Below are 22,536 nucleotides of genomic sequence, written 5' to 3'. Positions count from 1 at the left end.
TACAAAAATCAATAGGCATTTTTATTTAACAGCAATAACCAGTTGGAAAGTAAAGTGAAAATAGGGATTGTATTCTCAATAGCAATAAAAATATAAAATACGTGGAGTAATTTGAATTTAATATATGTTTGAGTTACATGAATATAGCTATAAGGCTAAATTAAGAAATATGAAAATTGAGATATGTACCATATTTTTTAAAACGGCAATCTACATACTTTTAAATGCCCAGTCTTATCAAATTAATTTTTAGGCTTAATTAATTTCTCTCAATATAATATTTAATGAGGAAATTTAAAGAAATTATGTTAAAATTCTTCTGAAAAAAGTCATACAATGTTAAAAAGATTTTTTAAAATGTTAATTGAAGGGAAAAGAGCCCTACTAAGCATAAAACAGTAAAGTTGTAAGAGTTAATAAAGCATCATTCTGGCATAAGATCAATTGGACAAGATAGAAGAGATGCCAATATATTTTAATATATGATAAAAGAGATATAAATCTATAGAGAATAGAGGATTATTCAGTAAATAATAGATTAAATGGCTTTATATTTAGAAGAAAAATTCTAGGTTTTGCTATCATACCATGAGTCACCCACTTCCTTCCCCCCAAAAGCCTTAGTTGGATTAAAGAGTTCGAAAATAATAAAACACATTAGGCATAGACTTAATGGGAAATGTGAAAACTCCGTGTGAGAAAAATTATTTAAAAACATATCGGCAGATTTGAACAGAGAGAAAAGCATACCCTATGCCTAGATAAGAAGGTTCAACATCATCAAAATATTCTCTCCCCCATTATTTGTACATTTAAAGCAACACCAATAAAAATAACCATCTTCTCTTTCTTCCTGGAGCCAGGCAGATTGATTATAAAGTTTATTTGGATAGTAAATCAGCAAGACGAGCCAGAAAAGGTCCCAACAAGAAATGAACAAGTGGGGAGGAAGGGGCCTAGGCCATGCCATGCACATCCTAGCACACGTGACCAACAGCAAGAGGTAAGGAACCCGGTCCTGCGCTTCAGAAAGGCCTGGGCACGTCTGCTTTTCACAAGGAGCTCCCAGGCTCTCTCCCAGGACCTGACACATGAACGCAGCCATCTGGGAGGTTCCTCCCACTGCCTTGTGACTGCAGCCACATGAATGGCACCAGGTGAGACCAGCAGGTGAACCCCACAGAACTGAGAAATGATAAATGGCTATTGAAGAAGAGAATTTTATAATATGATCATAGCTATGAAAAACAGGCAAACAAAACATATGCAACGCGCGGGCGCGCGCACACACACACACACACACACACACACACACACACACGGCCTAGCAGGAAAAGAACTGCCCCCAAGTATTAACAGTGTCTGTTCTGGGATGATTAGAACCACAGGTGCCTTTTCATTTTGGTTCTCAGTTGGTCTGACGGTTGTGGGTTGTTGTTAAGCTGATTAACATTCATAATTTTGGTTCTTTTTTGCTCTTCTCACAAATATGTATTATTTCAAAAACACCGTAAAATTTAAGGTATTTACTATTAAAGTTTAAAAATATATTTACCAAGATGGAGTTGCTTTAAGTTATATACAAAATTAATTTATTTGTTTCTGGACCTTCTTCCCTTACAGAAGATCCTTACCCTTCATCGGAGAAACATTTATACTGCATCATGAACTCAGCATTAAAAAGGCAAAGAAAGGAAACCTTGTTAAAACCGTATGTTCCCTCTCTTACATTAATGTCATTCTCCGAGCCTTCTGAGAATTCGGCCTGTGGAAAGCGAACACGGTGCCGTGCACCCCTTTCCCTGGTCGACCCGCAGCGATGTAGAGTGTGTTTACCATGGAGAGGCTGCTGATGGGCCAGCTCACAGTTCCTACAGCGTACCCACTGCGGACCATGGTGCCCTGACTGTTTGTGTACCAGAGTTACTCAAGATTCTAACATGTAAATCCACTAAGAGAAAATTCTTACAATAAGTGTAGCCAGAACTCATACAAAACAAGCTCCCAAAATGTGTGCCACTGGGTAAAGTTAATAATTCTTTCAAGAATAGGCGAAGCCTTTGTGAAAGACGTTATCTTGGCAGAAATCACCAAAATTACCTTGATTTCCTGCCTTTGCTCATGAATGCCTAAGAACATGTCAGGGCTGGTGAAGTTGATGGAGGCCAGGTTCCCTCCAGCCCCGGGGCAGCTGCCAGGGTGCCCGCTGGTCCTGCAGCCAGGAGGGGTGCAGAGGACACAGGGCCGAGAGCAGCCCAGTCTCCTGACCCACCAGCTCCTGGCCGGCTGCCTGGGCTGTATCCGTTTTGACCGCATCCAATCTCATTAGCCTGGGCTTCTGTTTCCTTCAGGGACTCCTGGGTTTTCCTGATACTCCAGGAGGGCTGGGTGGCAAGGAGATGTCAGGTGCTACCACAGTCCCATAGGGAAGTTCCACGTCTTGGTTCACCCTCTCAGACCCTGGCTGAGCAGGACAGCGGCTGCCAGCCCCGGGCTCCTCCAGATGAGGTGTCCTTTGTTCCATTTGAGTTTTGGCCCCATGGGTTTCTTTTCTCCATCATCATGGAGATCCCCTTGGTTTATCTGGACAGTTTCCTTATTAATCCTGAACTGAGGGCAAAATGCTGTATCAGACCAGTGATTTTCAACCCGTGTGCCCCAAGAATTTTTCAAACATGCCATACCCGACTGTTTAGGCAGGGGCACTGGCTTCTTTTCCCTTTGAGATTGACAAGTAAAAGAAATGACAACGGCCAACATAATAGCCGTCCAGTGTGACTGAATCAAAATTATACCTATTTTTTTGTCAGATCGGCAAAAAATATAATACTTTTTTTGGTATATCACAGAATTTTAACAATTAGTTTATGTGTGCCATGAGATGAAAAAGATTGAAAACCACTGTATTAGATAATCTCTCCTAAATAGATACCTACACTGAAAATAGGTAAGGGTCGGAAAGGAAGGGGATGAAGGCCTGGGGTCTGACTTTTAGGCATATTCACCTCATGGTCGAGGTGTCCTAGGAATATCTGCTAAACTGAACGGGCATGTGGCCAGGTACCACCAGGGCATCTAATATTCCAAACTCAGTCAAGAGGAGTCAGTGGATTGATATGTGAGGAAGCAAACAGAAAATCTATGTAGTGGACATATCTGTTCGCTGTACCACTTCTCAACTCCTCACTATGTTGGAAAGTACGTTGGAAAGTTTTAAAATGCTAAAAGTTGGGGATCAAAGTGGAAAAAGAGAGTGGCGGGAGGCTGGGTTCGGCGTGTCGGCTGGCCCTGCTGGGGTCGGTGAGGGACGCTGCGGACGGCGGGATGTCGTGGTCCGGCCTTCTCCGGGGCCTCAGCGTGCCCCTGAGCTACAGCCTCGCCCTTGTCCCCCGGCTCTGGGCCACCCGCCCCATGGCCACCCTGAATCAGATGCACCGTCGGGGGCCTCCGAAGTGGCCGCCTCCAAAGCTGGGTCCCACAGAAGGCCGGCCGCAGCTGAAGGGCGTGGTTCTACGCACATTCATTCGTAAACCCAAGAAGCCCAACTCAGCCAACCGCAAGTGCTGCCGCGTGCGGCTCAGCACAGGCCGAGAGGCCGTCTGCTTTATCCCAGGAGAGGGCCACACCCTGCAGGAGCACCATGTTGTGCTTGTGCAAGGCGGACGCACCCAGGACCTGCCTGGTGTCAAGCTCAAGGTTGTGCGTGGCAAGTATGACTGTGGCCATGTGCAGAAGAAGAAGTGACCGCCAGGGGCAGGGTGGGCTGGGGTTTCCGTAGAACAAGAACCTTTGTCTGTGGGTTCCTGCAGTATCCTTGGGAAGCTAGGCTAGTTCTAGAAGCAGCTGGCCCTGGTTCAAATCCTGGCTCCTCTTCCATCAGGACCACCAATAGCCCACCGACATCTTTGGTGTCCATGTGTAGTGTGTTGGTGCAAGAGGCTTCTGCTGGAACTGTACCCTGTTGCCATCTGATGAGAAGGGGTTGCAATAAACACACACACAGACTCTGAAAAAAAAAAAAAAAAAAAAAAAAAAAAAAAAAAGTGGAAAAAGAGATATGTACACAATTTACAAGAAAAATATGTTACTCATGAAATTAATAAACTATTGAATGTCAACTGTAATTGAAAAAAAATTTAAAGATAATATATTATTCATTGGATCTGTTTTTTCACATCTATTTACTGGGTGCCAAATATATATTATGCTAAATTCTGAGGACTCCCTGGGAACCAAGCAGGCATCATCTTCGCTGTATGTAGCCTAGAGCCTAGACAGGAAGAGAGGGTGGAACAAGTATTTCCAGTAGTGTGACCTCATTTTACCTGAATGGCCTCTGTCAAGAGCCAACCTCCAGCCCTGACCGGTTTGGCTCAGTGGATAGAGCGTCGGCCTGCGGACTGAGGGGTCCCAGGTTCGATTCCAGTCAAGGGCATGTACCTCGGTTGCGGGCACATCCCCAGTGGGGGTTGTGCAGGAGGCAGCTCATCGATGTTTCTCTCTCATCGATATTTCTAACTGTTCCTCTCTGTAAAAAGAAAAAAATCAATAAAAAATATATATATAAAATAATAAGACCCAACCTCCAAGTAAAGTCACATGCCGAAGTGCTGGGGGTGAGGACTCTGACTTCCTTTATGGGGGGACACATTCACCCTGACATGAGGTGATCAGCTTTGTGCTTTAGAGAGACCCTCTGACTGCCGTGTGCAGAGTAACCTCTCACTAAACATCTCTGTCAGGAAACGTTGGCGGTCATGGTAACAAGAGACAAGAGGAACTGGACAGTGATCGTGGCAATAATACGGGATGGAAAGAAGTGGGCATTGAGAGGACATTTTAGGAGCGTGTCCCGGTGTTGACCTGGTTATTGAGCTGGGAGAGAGAAGGGTTCTACCTGTGGATGGGGAGGGGGTCCCTTGTCCATCCAAACCCCATCCCATGAGGTGTGCCCATGCGGCCTGCATGAAACTCATGGTCAGCACAGGAAGAGGGACCATTTCCTGGCTCTCTGTGCCCTGGGACCTCACCTCTGTGAGCTGCAGCTCCTCCACCTGCCACACCCCTTCAGTAAGAGCTCAAAGTCCCCACTCACTGATAAGCTGAGCACTCCGTACGCTCTGAGCGTCTGGAGAAGACACCCCTGTGCTTATTTCTGGAGCCATCAGACTTCATCTCTTCTTCCCTGGAAGTTACCTATATAAATGCCTCTGATTGTTGTTTAAGGAAACGTTGGTTGAGGTGCTCCATGGAGAATGCTTGCTGCCTTTCTCCGAAGATCTGCATGGGCCTAGTAGCAGTTAGGTGAAAACTGTCTGCCCTCTGGAATGAAGCACACTGGCTTGTGAATTAAAGTCATTCTCTGAAAATGTGCACATAATCTTAGGATTTAGTCAGACACTCTGGAGGGAATGCTAGACGTCCCCCAATGCATACCCTCCCCTTCCTCTGCGGTAGCGGTAGCCCCAATGAGCCCAGAATAACTCCCACGTTTTCCCGTCACCCTTGCAGCTCGTGTGGCCATGTGACTAAGTGCTGGCCCATGGGATGTTCATGGACTGGGACGTATCTTTAAAGAGAGGGGCAAGTCCTTCCTCTCCTCTTCCCCGCCTGCTGGTTGGAGTGTGGGTGTGTTGGCTGCCGTCTGAGGAGTCCTCCTGCACCCTGAGGTGGAAACTCCTTGCTAAGGATGGAAGAGACAAGGAAGAGGGAACCTGAGCTCTGACCACGGACCCTCCGTTCTGGCCCTGGCCGCCGACATTGATTTGAGAGAGAAATACGTTTCCTTCTTGCTGTGGTAGACAGAGTAAGACCCCACCCCCATAGGAAGATTCCACATCCAACTCCTGGGAACTGTGACCACGTTACCGGACACGGGGACTTTGCAGGTGTGATTAATTTCGGGACCTTGAGATGGGAAGATGGTCCCTGATTACCCTGGTGGGAAAGTGTGATGAAGGGTAATAAGAGGGAGGGAGGAACGTCCGAGACAGAAAAGGGGGCTGTGAGGATGGGGCCGCAGAGGTTGGAGGGATGCGCCTTGCAATGGAAAGGAGCCACCTGGACCGGGCAGCGAACCCGCTGCTCCCTGGAGCCTCCAGAGGGGCTCGGCGTGGCCGAGCCTTGATGTTTAGTTCCAGAAGTCTCCTTTCGGGTTTCTCACCTCTACAACGTTAAAGAAGATAAATCTGTGTTGTTTTAAGCCGCTGAATGTGTGGTGATTTGTGACAGCAGCAATAGGAAACGAACGTACCTGCTGAAGTGACAGGTCCTCTCGTTTCTCACTCTTGCAGCTGACTCCAGTCGGAACTGCACAGGATTCAGCATCCGGAGTGAGGAAACGTCCGACCCGCAGCCTGACCTGCCGTAGCAACTGGACGGCCAGGACTGGGCCGCAGCAGGAGGAATGCGGCCGGCCAGCCGGGCCAGGAGGCATTTGGTGGCAGGTTCCCCGTGTTACTTCAGACGGCACACTCCCTGCTGACCGAGGCTGAGCGTTAGGAAAAAATGGTTGGAAAACTTCAGAATTTGGGGCACATTCAGCTGTTTCCTGCCATTTCCTACAGAGCCGGGGACAGACGTGAAGTGGGGGGAGGCCAGCCAGTCTGTAACAGAGTGGGCAGCATCGCTCCGCCAGGGAAGCTCTGTGCCGGGCGCCTGCAGCGTGGTGGTGGGTGGTCTTGCTGGATTAAACGACCCACTGCGCTCCTACCCCAAGCAAAGGCAGCCTGGGCAGCCGGTATCACTGACTCTCAAAGTTTTACGAAGGGCTTTATATTTCAATTTCTCTGCCAGACAGTCCGGAGGCAAATGCCCATGTCAGGGTGTTACCTTCCTATAGAGCCCTTCATTTCCTAAAACCGGAAGGTAGCGACCAGTGACTTGAAGAGAAGGGGCTGAGGGAGCACAGCGACCAGCAGCTGAAAGACAGACCACTTCAGGCAAAAAAAAAGTCTAGTCGGGGATCTGGGCTCTGGTCCTGAAAATGGAGTAGGGCTGCCAAATACAACACGGGCTGCCCAGTTAAATTTGGGTTTCAGCAAAACAACAAATCGTTTTTTAGGATAAGTATGTCTCAAATATTTTAATTCTCAAGTGTTATTCATCGTTTATCTGAAATTCAGGTTTGACTGGGAATTCGGTGTTTCCTGCTTTTCAATTTGCTAAATCTGGCGAGGGCAGTCATCATGTTGTTAAAAGGACCATGAACTGGCCTGCCAACCAGGCGACCGAACAACCCAGCAAGCACCTCCTCGGCCCCCATGCTGTTCAGGTCCCAAGATGGGTAAACCCTCCAGTACTCACTTCTTTTTATTTTTATCTTAATTTTTTTAAATTGATTTCAAAGAGGAAGGGAGAGAGAGAGATAGAACATCAATGATGAGAGAGAATCATTGATCAGCTGCCTCCTGTACGCCCCACACTGAGGATGAAGCCGGCAAGCCAGGCATGTGCCCTGACCAGGAATCGAACCGTGACCTCCTGGTTCACAGGTCAACGCTCAACCACTGAGCCACACTGGCCGGGCCAGTGCTCGCTTCTGATGTGGCTTTTAAAGATGGGGGACAAGGCCGTCCTCCCTCAGGGCAGCTGGGCAGGTAATGAGCAAGAGATTGTCCCAGAGCCGCAGGTATTCAGATGGGCTGACCACGAAATGCACTGTTGCCAGAGAAGGGGACCCTCACCGTTCCATAGGGTTTGCTCAGTGCTACAGGCCAACATCTGCGGGGTCTCTGCCATGAACCTTCTTTTCAAATGGGAGTTTTTGTTTTCACTGCTCTTTTCCTGCTGCACCACGGTGTGCTGCTCATTTTGAGGTAGATACCTTTTCTTTTAGTTGATGGGTTTCCAGACCGCGAGGAGCCTCTCTGAACCAATGAAGTGCTCTGTACACCGCCCGGGATGCCGGTGTTTGCGCTGCAGGCTGTGGTTACATGGGACCTTGAGGGTGTTGCTCCTGGGAGAGGTATGGCTGCTCCTGGGAGAGGTGGAAGAAAGGCATGGGGATATCTGGGCGGCTGAAGGGCAGGTTGTGCTGAGCTAGTTTGCTGTTCTCTACCAGCTCCCCCTTCTACAGAAGAATATCTTGATTGCAGCATGCTGGGATGTCACAGGAGTTACGTTTGTTCAGATATCGGTACCTTTGCTTTCGGGGCAGGCAGGGGAGTCCTGGAGCACGTGGAGCCTCAGGCCACACGCAGCCTTGTCCTCTTGCTCCTGTGTGTCATTGTGAGGACATGGTTGGGATGTGGTGCGTTAGTGAGCACAGTCTACATAAAACCACTCTCACTTCTGGGACCAATTACAGGTTCAGGGGAATCCCCAAACCATTCTAGTTTCAATCATTTGCTGGAAAGACTCACAGAAATCACGGAAGACTATTGTACCCGGGATTATCATTTATCAGCAAAAGAATACAGCTTATAATCAGTCCAGGGAAGACTCACAGAGGGCAGAGTCCAGGAAAACCCCCGACGCGGAGCTTCCATTTTCCTCCTTGTGGAGTCGGACAGTGTTGCTCTCCTGCCAACCAGGGGAGCTCACCCCAGCTTGGAGTCCAGAGTTTTATTGGGGCCCCATCATGTCGTAATGCTCACTTCCCACATGGCTGACCTCAGTCTAGAGCCCTCTTGAAGCTGGACTAATCCCACATGACCCAAAGCCCCCACATAGGTCACCCTCAGCCACATAGACTTCCTGCCATGGCCAGCCTCCAATGTAAACAAAGACGCCTATCGAGCATGGCAACCTATCTGAAGCTGAAGGCAAAGTCCAGGCTTCTCCTTGGGCAAGGTTAAATTCCTTACTCCACACATGCATGCATCCACAATAATAGAATCCCAATTTTTTTTTTAAATATTTTATTGACTTTTTACAGAGAGGAAGGGAAAGTGATAGAGAGTTGGAAACATCGATGAGAGAGAAACATTGATCAGCTGCCTCCTGCACACCCCCCCCCCCCCACTGGGGATGTGCCCGCAACCAAGGTACATGCCCTTGACCGGAATCGAACCCGGGACCCTTTAGTCCGCAGGCCAGTGCTCTATCCACTGAGCCAAACTGGTCAGGGCAGAATCCCAATTTTTAACTGAGCACAGAGCACTCAGAATTCAGAACCCCAACCTCCCATGCATGTGGTTGTGACTATGTGACTAGATTCTAGGCCAGGAGATGTAGTGGAGGTGGTGTTTGCCACCTTTCAGAGTTTCTGTCCTTCAGTGGAGGGGCTTGTCCCCCTTCTTTTTTCTTGCTGCCTCAATGGGGCTTGAGGAGCTGTCTTGGCCCCTGCAGTGAAGTTGCATGTTCAGGATGGTGAGCAACAAGGTAGCAGGAGCCTGGGTTTCTCGTGATTGAGGCACCTATCATACAGATGTTTGGAGAAAACGTTTAAATCATGTTTCAGCCTCTATTCCTTTGGATTTTCTGTCCTTTGCAACAGGATCTAATTTCAACATTTGCTTCAAACTTACTTTTCTATAGCTTACTTCCAGATTTGTAAAACTCTTTGCGCACAAGATTCCATCATTAATCCAACTCACCTTCACATTATCAGACCTTTCCTGGTCATTGCCTCTCTGTGGGAACTCTTGCTTCACTAGAACACTGGCCTTTGTCCCAAGCCTTTATCATATCCAAGTTTTTTATTTTCTATTTTGGGCTGAGGCATGACGGCAGGAAGGGCTGTTTTCTGATTATATAATTATCATCTTTCCATGGCTAATTGATTGGAGAGTTGACTGAACTTTATACCTAAGTTTTATATCTATACCTTCAGGTCAATTTTCTTGATTCCCCTTTTTAAAATTGACAAACAGATATTTGTTTAATCAAAATAAAGATTTATAGATCTTTCTAAGACCTGATATTTGAATTTTATCCACATTTTATCAAAATGTACCCAGGTTCTTTATGCCTACCTCATTGCTTTACAACAGATCAACAGAAAGCAGGATAAACACTAAATCTTTTATATTTATGTTTTTTGACATTTTGTCATCTTTTGTTTTTTATAAAAACTTTACTACAGCTTTTGTAAATATCTAAGAAATTAATCATTAAAACACAAAAGATGAGCAAATACTACTTTGTACATTATGAAGATGGGGATCTTATCCTTCCTTCACTTTGCAGCAGCAGGCATCGTGCGACCTGTCACCAACCTCCTGGCTTGTCGGTGTTGGAACTGGAGGTTGGAAGAGTATGAGAGAGATGACCCTAAAACCCAAAGTCTCACTTCTCATTTGCCTACCTTAATGACTTGCTTTCTCCTTTTCATGGTAGAATATATGTATTAAATAGGTATAAATGTGTTTAAAATATGAAAGTTAATTTTCTCATTACTACACAGTCAAAATCAATGTTTAAAACGTCAACCTGTATCAGTGACGTGTTTCTTACTTTGTTTTATTACAAAGCCATGGAAAGAAAGGTGGTCCAACGCCTGAAAAACGGAAGTCATGAAGTCTTAGGCGGGTGACCTAATAATGACCATGAGACAAGGGTCGGCCAGGGATTTGTGTCCTCAGTGAAAAAGGCCGTATGGAGTTTTCTTGCCGAACGGACCGCAAGAACTTATTGACACAGGGTCTTCCTTTTCCAAATGGAATAACTGAGTCCTGGGGAATCAAAGTCATGCTAAAGGTCACCCTGCTACTTAGCAGCAAAGCCAGAATCAGCACCCAGGTGGCTCTGGCTCCTGGGGCAGGCTCTTTCAGAACATCCGGTGTCCCCCCTCAGACAGGCCCAAGGTCAAAATGCGAGGCCCCTGGAGCTGCAGACGGGTTTCGATCGCTCAGAAAGCAGTTGGATCCAGCTGACTCGTGCTCTTCTGGTTGGAAAGAAACTTGCGTTCTGGCGAAGCAGGGGATTTCTGTCTCCGAGAGGATGCCAGCGCGGTTTCTTCTGCCAAACCAACCGAAGAAAGGACATGGGGGTCTCCGGAGTTCAGCAGCAGACGCAAGCCACCTCAGAACAACACTGCGTTCCCGTCTCCTTTTAGGTCGTACATTCCTTGAGGATGACGGTTAGTCGACTCCGCACCTCGCCCCTAGCACACAGTTGGTGCAGACATTGCTTCTGAATGAATGAGGCGTATAAATCATCGCTTTATACCCTGGCATTGGGCCCTTTTCAAAGAAGCAATAAACGTGTCGAATTTCCTGTGCTGTCAGAAACATTGTTTAATCATCCTGTTAAAAATAAAGGACTCCAGGCTGGCTGAGCAAATTCTCCAGCCACTAGATGCTCTTTCCTCTTTGGGCCGCTCAGCTGTGCAGCCGGAAATGGGTGGTGGGAGAGGAGCTGGGCATCTGCGAAGACCCGGGAATGCTGGCTATGTCGGAAAGTGTTTGGAGAATGCCTCGGAAGCGGAGGAAGTATTTGTAGAGCAATCCACGCACAAAGATACTCGAACCAGAGAAAATGCCCTCAAAATAGATGCGTGGGGCACATTCACAGACTGTCACATTTTCACCACGTTTAGGTGCCACAGCCTACCGTGTGCCTGAGCAGCACGTGTGTGCCACAGACGATAGGTAAGCTTGTAAGACGATAGGTCACATATTTTTACATTGATCTTCTTATGGTAAAATACATATAAAATTGTGGTTACCTAATAAATGGCACTAGCATCTTTCAGGAAAAAGCCTTGCATGGATAATTATATCTTTTTTTAAAAGACATGCAATGTGTTTTTTTTTCACTGAAAAATAGGTGCCGTTAGTTGAAATCGCGAGCTGAGTGTTGAACCAGCACTGAGAAAGCTACCCTCTCATCTCGCCCCCAGCCTACGCTATGGTTTCTTCTCCACGGCCAGCAGAGACCGCGAGAAATGGTCCAGCGTTGGAGTGTCTGGCTGTAGGAAAGTTCCAACCATCCAGTGGGAAAACACGTTGTTTCAGAGAGTTAAGAGCAAACCAAGCCCCGGCTGGGTGGCTCCACTGTTTGGAGCATCGTCCCGTGCACCAAAAGGTTGTGGGTTCGATTCTCAGTCAAGGCACATACCTAGGTTGCAGGTTTGATCTCTGGTCAGAGTGGGAGGCAAGTGATCGATGTTTCTCTCTCATATTGATGTTTCTCTCTCTCTCTCTCTCTCTCTCTCTCTCTCATCAACTTTTAAAAAAACGAACACATATTCTTGGGTGAGGATTTAAAAAAAAGAGAGAGCAAACTAAGACCGTGAAAGGATCCGCGCAGGGGACTACTACTCAGCAAGATAAAGGAGCGAACTGCTGGTTACTCCGCAGCCTGGTGGGCCTCAGGGAAATTTCACGGAGTGAAAGCAGCCGGACAGAGACTGCACAGGGAATGATTCCATTTATAGGAAGCTTCCAGAAAAGGCAGACCTGCCTGGGGCTGCAGGTGGGAGCAGGGAGTGACTGCACGTGGCTAAAGGGAGCTTTTGGGGTGGATGGAAGTGCTGGGAACAGAATTCATTCATAATGTTTACGTAAATATATAAGTTCACTCAAACTCATTGCACCATTGCAGTGGGTGAGTTTATGGTATGTACGTTATACCTCAATAAAGCTGTTTTACTTTTTTTTTAGGCTCAAGTATCCTTATCTTTTAAAATATTTAAAATTTTATTTTTCAATTACAGCTCACATTCAATATTATTTTGTATTAGTTTCAGGTGCACAACATAGTGGTTAGATAATGATATGCTTTACAAAGTGTCCCCACCGCCCTCCCCCCACTATTTCAGTACCCACCTGGCACCATACATGGTTATTACAGCGTTACTGACTATTCCCTATGCTGTATTTTCCCTACAGCTGTATTCGTGTGACTATTCTGTAACTACCAATTTGTATTTCCTAATCCTTTTTCACCCAGACCCCCACCCTCCTCCCCTCTGGCAACAATCAGTCTGTTCTCTGTATCTATGAGTCTGTTTCTTTTTTATTTTTTTCTTTAGATTCCACATATAAGTGAAATCACATGGTATTTGTCTTTCTCTGACTGACTATTTCACTTAGCATAATACTCTCTAGGTCCATCCATGCTGTCACAAATGCCGAGATTTCGTTCTTTTCACGGCTGAGTAATATTCCATTATGTTTATGCCCCACAGCTGGTTTACCCACTCCTTCATGGACAGGCACTTGGCTGCTGCCATGCCCTGCTGTTGTAAGTACCGCTGCAGTGCACATGAGGGTGCATATATCCTTTCAAATGAGTGTTTTGGGTTTCTTTGGATAGAATAAAACTTTTTTGTTTAAAGAAATTTAAAAAAGCAGTTCTTCCAGGACCAGCCCACGGTCGCCTTGCTCAGCAGGCGCCTCCCCTGTCTGATTCAGGGCAGCCGTGACACCTTCCTTGTGCGCAGCCTCATCCCAGCACAGAGCTGTGATGTACAAAGCTAAACACTGTTAGAGCAAAGCAGCTTGTGAGGTTTCAAAAATTAGGATTTACCATTTGTAGACATAACTTATTATATTAGTCAACTCACGGTGCCAGTGCCGTGTTCAAGAATATTAGCCGTTAGATTGAGGGAAACAGGCCGCTCCCCTAATTTGGAAAGAGAGACGGTGGCGTGACTGGAACCCAGGAGAGCATCGTGAGCTTTTCTTGCACCAGGCAGCTGTCCGGGGCAGCTCCCGGGGCAGGAGGAGGGGTATTTAGGGTGTGGACCGAAATGCCTTCACTAACAACTGTGGCAGGCTGGCTCACACCGCCGCCACCACGGTGCGGGCACACTGCCTTCGGAAAATGCGTCTTGGTCAAAGGCGAGAGTGCCCGGAACACTCGGGTCAGCTGGACTAGCGCTTCTGTCCACAGCAAGTGGTTCTCGAACTTGGGTGCCATCGAAATCTCCTGTTTGTTAAAGAGGCAGATTCCCAGGCCAGGTCTCAAGGCTACAGAATCGAATGCCTGGGAGCAAGGGCCAGAGCCTGGATCTTTAAGGAGCCACCGAGGTGACTGCTACCCTAACGGTCCTCAAAACTCGGTTTAGGGAACTCTGGATAAAGAGGAAAGAAGAAACGGGGCAGGGGGAATTGTTGAGAAAAAGAGAGAAATGAGGGAGGGACGGGAGGGAGGGGGAGAGAGAGAGGAAAGGGAGCGCCCCCCGCGAACATACCTTGTCAGCAGGCCTTGAGTAGGCGCCTCAGCTGAATTCAGTGTAGGTTCCTTCTGAACTTGGTCTCACCCGCATCTCACACCCGGCCTTTATCCTGACCTGCCTCTTGGCCTGGCTTTCTTGTAGAGGACCCAGGCGGTAGAGGGACCCAGGTCGTTTCTCTAAGGGTCCTCTCTCGCCCACACCCCCCCCCCACCAGGGGACAGGGGACAGACAGGACTGAGCCGGAGGAGAAGGAGGCCTTTGCTCACGGGACGCAGGTGGCTTCTCAGGTTGGGAACCTGCAGGGGAGTCTTAGTGCTAAGCCCTGCGTGGGGAAGGGGGTGGGGCGGGAGGCAGAGCTGGTGGAGTTGACAGCCCAGCTCCACTGTGTGGGAATTCAGCCGTCCTCCTGCCTTAGACACGCTCTCCTTCCCATCCTCCTTGGCGGGAACCCACCCATGAGCAGTGCCCTTGGCTTTGTCCGGGAGGTTCTGCCCACTCACCACACCCCATGGGCAAGCCACTGGCAGCCGCGTCTGTAACGTGGTACCCACCCCCAGCCCCCCAGTCACTGATTGCCCCGAGAGTGGACGTGTGACCCAGTCTACAAACGGGCAATCACAACTAAGATGCCCCATCTGGTGCTAGTTTCTCATACGGAGAAGTAGAGAAAATGCGTTGTTTTTCTCTACTCATGAGGACTGGGCACCCTGGAAACCTGGGTGAGAGAGGAGAGTTGGGGGGGCGGGCAGGGTGCCTCTGGGGTGACTGCGCTCCCTCCCCAGGTCAGTCCCCTCTGGGGCCCTGCCTTCCTGGGCGACAGTCCCATGGAACACTCCAGTGCTGGCGGGAAAGGGTCCTGGGTGGCTGTTAGCCCAGCCCTGACCCACAGTCGGCCCCTTTGCCCATCTCTGTCTTGTTTTAATCCCATCCCTTCCTCCTGCAGACAGGAGGCGGCTGCATTGCCTCCTTATGGTGCGAAATGAGCTTTCCTCAAAACCTGATCTGGTTTGAATTACTATAAAATAATATGTGACTGTATCAGAAATTATGAAATTAATACTCGTTTTTAGGTGTAAAAGTGGAACTGTGGATGTGTTATATTTAAAAGAGCCCTGTGTTTTAGAATTATATGTTAAAATATTTACACGTGAAATGATATGATGTCAGGATTTGCTTCTAAACAATACTGGAGGTTGCCTGGCCAGGGTAGCTCAGTGGTTGAGCATCGACCTTTGAACCAGGAGGTCATGGTTCAATTCCCGGTCAGGGCACAGGCCCGGGTTGAGGGCTCAATCCCCAATATGAGCTGTGCAGGAGGCAGCCAATCAGTAATTCTTTGTCATTATTAATGTTTCCCTCTCTCCCTCTTTCTTCTTCTCTGAAATCAAGAAAAAATTTTAAAAATTAAAAAAAATAGCCAAAACCGGTTTGGCTCGTTGGATAGAGCATTGGCCTGCGGACTGAAAGGTCCCAGGTTTGATTCCGGTCAAGGGCATATACCTGGGTTGCGGGCACATCCCCAGTGGGAGATGTGCGGGAGGCAGCTGGTCGGTGTTTCTCTCTCATCGATGTTTCTAAATCTCTATCCCTCTCCCCTCCTCTCTGTAAAAAATCAATAAAATATATATTATAAAAAAAAAATTAAAAAAAATAATACTGGAGGGCAGGAAGTGGGTGAGGGCAGGGGTGAAGCAAGGTTGACTTTGAGTTGATAAGTGTGAGTCTGGATGACTGGGTTTCATTGTACTAGAGTAGACTATCTACTTGGTATTTGTATAAAATTTTCCATCACAAAAAATTGTAAAAATACCGGTGGGAATTTTTGCAGGGGAATCCCTCTGAAATAACATGAAACAACCAAAATGTAAAAGGCTTTTAGGAGAGATTGTAAAGGCAGCTACCCCTAATGGGAGTGGGTCTCGTGCAGCTCACGGCTAGTGTGTGGACAAGAACATGCCAGGTGTATGTGTTCCCCTTCCCCTGAATGAAAATAGCAGCTTGGGGTTGTTCAATTCACCTCTGATGACACAATCCCAGATAAAATATTCTAAGATCTATAGCTTTTTATAAATAATAAAAAACAACAACTCATGCCCTAGCTGGTTTGGCTCAGTGGATAGAGCATCAGACTAAAGGCTCTCTATTCCAGCCAAGGGCACATGCTTGGTTGTGGGTTCCATCACCAGTGAAGGGTGTGCAGGATATATATATAAACTCACAAAAACATTTAACTAGGTCCTTAGTAGTTTTTATTTTATTACATACTAGAGGCCCATTGCAGGAAGATTCCTGCAAGAATAGAGCTTCCTGCAGCCGGAGCGAAGCAGAGAAGGGAGCAAAACCCGCCAAAGTGGGCTTCCCTCCCGCCTCCGCCGCCCCGCTTGCTTCTCCGCAGCTTCGCTCCCTTCTGCAGCACTTCGCTTCCTTCTATGTTGTCTTCAGTCTTCGTTCAGCGCCTGCGTATGCAAATTAACAGCCATCTTTGTTGGGTTAATTTGCATACTCATCTGATTGGCTGGTGGGTGTAGTGGAGTGACACCAATTTGCATGTTTCTCTTTTATTAGTGTAGCCTAGATGCCTGGTGCATGGATTTGTGCACTGGTAGAGTCCCTTGGCATAGCCTGTGGGGATCGGGCCGGAAACTGGCAGTCCAACACCACCTGCCACTCCTGCCTGCCTCTCCTGCTCTTCCCGGCCCCACGGCACCTGCCACCACCACTGCTTGGTAGGCTCACTGCTGCTCCATGGCGGCCTCTGGCTGCGGTGGCCAGCCATGAGCCCTGCGTCTGACACCTGTTGGTCAGCTGAGTGGCACTCCCACTGTGGGAGCACACTGACCACAGGGGGCAGCTCTCGTGTTGAGCGTTTGCCCCTGGTGATCAGTGTGTGTCATAGCGACAGGTTGATCGGTTGTTCGGTTGCTTAGGCTTTCCTATATATAGATTAATTGGTAGAGTTAAGACTAAGAAACATTTGCCCTGGCCAGATGGCTCAGTTGGTTGGAGTGTCATCCTGTACACCAAGTCAGGGCACATATCTAGGTTGTGGGTTTGATCCAGGGAGGCTACCAATCCATGTTTCTCTTTCACATCAATGTCTGTCTGTCTCTCTCTCGCTACCTCCCTCCCTTCCTCTCTCTCTCTCTACCTCCCTCCCTTCCTCTCTCTCTCTCTCTACCTCCCTCCCTTCCTCTCTCTCTCTCTCTACCTCCCTCCCTTCCTCTCTCTCTCTCTCTCTACCTCCCTCCCTTCCTCTCTCTCTCTCATCAATAAAAGTGTATCCCCATTTGAGGATTTAAAAAAAGAGAGAGAAACATTGCCTCAAAGTAGAACATTTTCCTAATAGGTTGAAAGTGTGCGTGTCAGAAAAGGAAGCATCTTGGGAGCCCTCCAGCAGCTCTAAAAAGCTCTGTGTCTCTGTGCAGACCGTCTTATTTAGAGGAGTGAGTAGGAGGTGGATGCGTGTGGAGGATTCAGGAGCATCTGATTTCACTCTTTACATATTCATTGTGGGTAAGGGTGGTCTCCTCTGGAAGTGTGGATTCAGGGAGAAATATTAAAAGTTTTCATTTTAGGTTGTGATTGTCCTTTTCACCACTGTGCCTACTCATTTCCAGGTGGCTAAAGTCTGTTCTCTGCAGGAGGACCCAAGGGGGCCATGTGCTGCTGGCATGACCCATCACTCTCCTGATTTAGACTAAGGGCTCACACTGTGGACACATTTGGGGGCTTACCTCTGAGACCAGGAGTCTCTGACTGCCCTCTCAGTGTCTGAATGTCCATTTCTTTTGTGTATATATATATTGATTGATTTCAGAGAGGAAGGGAGAGGGAGAGAAACGTCAATGATGAGAGAAAATCATTGATTGGCTGCCTCCTGCAAGCCATACACGGGACCGAGCCTGCAACTTGGGCATGTGCCCTTGACTGGAATCAAACCCAGAACCCTTCAGTCCGCGGCCAACGCTCTATCCACTGAGCCAAACCAGCTAAGGCGAATGTCCATTTATATTCATTGGTGCCTTTGCTCCATTGGCCCACTGGCCCCTTCCTTCCATTCACACAACTTCCCAGATTGAGCGTATTGTCTACTTTGCTTGGACTTTGCAACACTCCGCTCCCGACTGGTCCCTCTGCTGTAGTGTTTTGCTCTTAGGACACATGTCTACTCAAAGCAGTGCGTCCTACTGTCCAAGTGGTGGCTCCTTTGTTTCCAAGGACTAAGGACCCACTCTCTACCGATGGAAACAGGAATTCATTACAAGAATATTTGTCATCAAAACACATTGAGAACAAAAAAACCCAACAAAGCCCATTCTCCACTCAAGGGCCCAATGACCGCCTTCACGGCATCTCTAGGAGTTCATGAGTTGAGTAAGAGTAAAGGTTTGGGACTGTAAGGACAGCATTTAAAAATTCTTGTATGAAAATTTGATATGAAATATTGACACCACAAAAACAACAAAGCAAATAATAGAGTTGAGTCATCGGGCCAATTAATAGTTGATATGCTTTTCCATGGCGCCATATTCTTTACAAAAGAAGCGAAATTAATAAGCAAACCCTAGCTCAGACCTCCCACTACTATAGCCCCATCCAACCTAAATTCTATTTTATTTTAATTCATTTTTAATTTATTCTTTCTGATTTTCTGGATAGACAACACTATCACGCACAAGTAAACATTTCTTTTCTCCTTATATGCTTTTCTTGTTGCTTTGATTGGAACTTTCAAAGGAATTTCAACTAATGCTAGTAGTGGCAAACATCGTACATGATTTTACTGGGAAATGTTTTTATTAACTTTTTTTAAAATATATTTTATTGATATTTCACAGAGGAGGGGAGAGGGATAGAGAGTTAGAAACATCGATGAGAGAGAAACATTGACCAGTTGCCTTCTGAACACCCCCTATTGGGGATGTGTCCACAACCAAGGTACATGCCCTTGACCGGAATCGAACCTGGGACCCTTCAGTCCACAGGCCGACGCTCTATCCGCTGAGCCAAACCGGTCAGGGCATCATTAACTTTTAAAAACAACAAACTTTATATTTAGAAGGGAAACAAATAGGAAATCAATAAACATTATAAAAGGTTTGTTTGCAAAATTTTCTCTGAAGTTATATTCCACATCAGAATAGATTCAGTCCAGTCACATACCTATGTACAGTTGACTCTTTTTTTAAAAAAAAAAAAATATTTTATTGATTTTTTACAGAGAGGAAGGGAGAGGGAGAGTTAGAAACATCGATGAGAGAGAAACATCGACCAGCCGCCTCCTGCACACCTCCTACTGGAGATGTGCCCGCAACCAAGGTATATGCCCTTGACCGGAATCGAACCTGGGACCTTTCAGTCCGCAGGCCAATGCTCTATCCACTGAGCCAAACCGGTTACGGCTTATTTTAAAAAAATAAGATTTTATTTTAGAGTAATTTTGGATGTATAGAAAAATGGCAACATAGCATAGAGAGTTTCTGTATACTCCATACCCAGTTTCCCTTATTATTAACATCTCCCATGAATATGGTAATCTGTCCAAATTAATGATCCAATACTGACACCTTTTTAAAACTGAAGTTCATACTTTATTCACATTTAGAGTTTGTCAAATGTCCTTTACCTGTTCCAGGATACCACTTTACGCTAGGCTTCTCTTGGCTGTGACAGTTTCTTAGTCTTTCCTTATCTTTGATAACTTTGGCATTTTTGAAAAGATAGCTGTTAACTTTAATTAAATCTTTTAAACTTGCTTTTCTACAAGCATTTAGAATAAATCAGTACCTATTTCCTCTGGAAGAAGATACAGGCTTAAGCATCTCAAGTTTTGTAGCAATAATCTGAAATTTTGTTCCAGTTTATCATTAAAATTCTTTTTGTTGACTCTCAGTTCTTGAGTTTAATGAAGAAAGAATTCAGAGCCAAGAACTCTAGCACAGGAGGAAGTTTATTTAGCATGCAACGTGACCGTGCACTTGAGAAGATGTGAATGGGCTGCTCTTTAGGAAAGAAAGTCAGAGGCAGGAGAAGTGAGCCAGCTGGGCTGCGTGGACCCGGGAAACAAGTTACAGAGACAAAAGAAGGGCTATTGGAAACAGGCTCAGGGGGTTAGCCCGGGATGAGCTGCCACTGCCTGCTGCTCCCCTGGTTGCAAGTCTCATGGGACCCTAAGAGAAGGAAAGCAAAGTAGGCATAGGTGTGCTGTAGAGAGAGAGCACTCGAACTGGGTCCTTTGTCTTAAGGGTTTTTGTCTGTTTCCTAAAGGCTGAGGTTTTAGGGGAGGTCTCTGGAGGATCTCAATGGAATATTCATCAGCTTTCCATGTGTGTCCTTTAGTATGCTGCTGAATCAAAATGAGCATAGAGGTCATTCCCTGGTCAGTTTCACCTTCAAAGAATGTCACGGAAAAGGGACCTGGACCAAGGCGGATCTGCCCTAGGTGGTCTGGAATGCGTAAGATAAGCTCCTGGGATTTATTTTCTGGCTGTAAATTGCTCGGCCAGTTTGTTCAGTTATCTCAGTTTTCCCATTCCATTTGTCAAGGAATATTCCCAGTTTCTTACTGTCCTGCCTCATTTTTTACAATTTTCTGTTTTAATTTTTTCAAAACCCTTTCTTAAATGTTTTAACCTTGACATTTACATATAAATTTGACTAGTTTATTTTTTTCTGCCACTTTTGCAGAAAATAATTTGAAATTTTTTTCAGGAAGAACGAATAGGCGATAAATTTGACTCCTTTATTCCCATGCCTTTTTTAAATCTGCAAAATGGCGATGATAGCCATCTCATGGAGTTGTTTACGTTAAATGAGGCAAAAGTTTTAAGCTTTTAAGCAGGGTGCCTGACACCTTATAAGCAATTAATAAATGTTAGCTCTTGCTACTGTGGTAATAAGCAAGGATTATTTTGCATGTATAAAGAAATATACACAAAGACATATGCAATGATGACAAATAGTGGCAAGGATGGTCACAATAAAGAGGTTTTACACAACCACAGAACAGGTGACATAACCCTATGATCAACTTGACAAATATGGAAAAGGCCCAAGCATGTTGGCCAGCCTTTTTAGCCTGGGTTATGTTGTCATCCACCACCCAGAAAGCCACGTGGCTGTTCAAAGCCACAAAGCCCATCGGCCTCCTCAGAGGTCACTGGAGTTTGTCAGCTGTTCTGTACCCGTAGCATGAATCAGGAGGGTTCTGGGGAAATGTCTTCCCCGGTGACAAGGACCGACAATTTAGTTCAAAGATTAATAAACACAAAATAACAGTTGAGAAACATATGTCATGTCAAATGCAGAATGTGTCTTCCAGAGCCAGGAATAAAGCGGGAGAGTCTTCTTTGTACAGACCAACATTCCCTGGATTGGTTCTCTGTTATTCGTGAGCAAGGAGAGAGGGCGAAGCGTGATGCCTGACACCCGGTTTCAGGACTGGGATTTTGCGGTGTGATTCATGCAGCTATATTTAATATTTGCAGCGTCACAGAGTGAGTCCTGTTGAGTCCAGGGAAGCCTTCACTGGGGATGGGGTGGGGAGGGGGGGCGATCCCTTCTTTCCCGGATATCGCCTTACAGACCCTTTCTTAGAGGATGGTGGTGGAATGACGGCCCAGTGATTCCATAAAGACCAATGCTGGCAGGACACATCTAGGTCTTTGGGGTTAACTTAAGAATGTGTTGTCGCCAAAACCAGTTTGGCTTGGTGGATAGAGCATCGGCCTGCGGACTGAGGGGTCCCAGGTTCGATTCTGGTCAGGGGCATGTACCTTGGTTGCGGGCACATCCCCAGTGGGGGGTGTGCGGGAGGCAGCTGATCGATGTTCCTCTCTCATCAATGTTTCTAGCTCTCTATCCCTCTCCCTTCCTCTCTGTAAAAAATCAATAAAAAAATATATATATATATATAAAAAAAAAAAAGAATGTGTTGCCGCTATGAAGACAGGCGTTTACTGCTCTTGACCTTGTGAAAGGTCTGTGACCAGTTCGGAGTTGGTCATACCAGGGCCCCTGATCATTTTCTGTGCTCAGAGGCTGGAATCCTGGAACCTGACAGAAGGGGGAGGGGGAGTCAGATTACCAAACGTGTGTGGGTTGGTGATCATCAGGATGGGATATGGCCTTTAAATCTTCTTATAATGTACTTGTAAACGTTGATGGCATCATATTTAAATAACAAATGACGTTGACTTCATCAATTTTGCCTTTAAAAGCTTTCGCAGGAAAGAGATAAAGGATAATGTGGCTAATAAAGGAAATGCTGATAAAGTATTAAAGAGAACAGAACACTTCTGACGGCTCCTCACTCCAACCGGGAGCCTGGGAAATAAGCGAACACGAAATAAAACAGCTGGGTGGGCTCAGAGGAAATCAGAGAGGGCTTTTTTTTCTCCCGAGCAGTCCCCCAAATAGAAGCTAAGAGGGAAAATAAAGCTGCTCAAATCAGGATAGGGGAACATTTA

The 22,536-nt window shown here is 46.5% G+C and overlaps 1 protein-coding gene and 1 long non-coding RNA gene across 2 annotated transcripts; both read left to right on the top strand.

The window, feature by feature from the left end:
* Positions 1-3,239: 3,239 nt before the first annotated feature.
* LOC118676084 (28S ribosomal protein S12, mitochondrial) lies at positions 3,240-4,005 on the top strand. The gene has a single exon (XM_036349411.1). The coding sequence runs from the start codon at positions 3,325-3,327 to the stop codon at positions 3,742-3,744; it is 420 nt and encodes a 139-aa protein (XP_036205304.1). The 5' UTR covers positions 3,240-3,324; the 3' UTR covers positions 3,745-4,005.
* Positions 4,006-7,450: 3,445 nt separating this feature from the next.
* LOC118674959 lies at positions 7,451-12,031 on the top strand. The gene is made up of 3 exons (XR_004973778.1): positions 7,451-7,966; positions 10,416-11,534; positions 11,713-12,031. It is a non-coding gene; the product is annotated as an uncharacterized LOC118674959 (long non-coding RNA).
* The last annotated feature ends 10,505 nt before the right edge of the window (positions 12,032-22,536 follow it).

The sequence above is a fragment of the Myotis myotis genome, unplaced genomic scaffold (genome assembly GCF_014108235.1).
Source record: "Myotis myotis isolate mMyoMyo1 unplaced genomic scaffold, mMyoMyo1.p scaffold_m19_p_2, whole genome shotgun sequence".
Classification (NCBI taxonomy): Eukaryota; Metazoa; Chordata; class Mammalia; order Chiroptera; family Vespertilionidae; genus Myotis; species Myotis myotis.
This window is presented reverse-complemented; position numbering and strand designations above follow the sequence as displayed.

Excerpts from the sequence above, each read along its gene's own strand:
- LOC118676084 (XM_036349411.1), top strand. The coding sequence starts at position 3,325 with ATGTCGTGGTCCGGCCTTCTCCGGGGCCTCAGCGTGCCCCTGAGCTAC.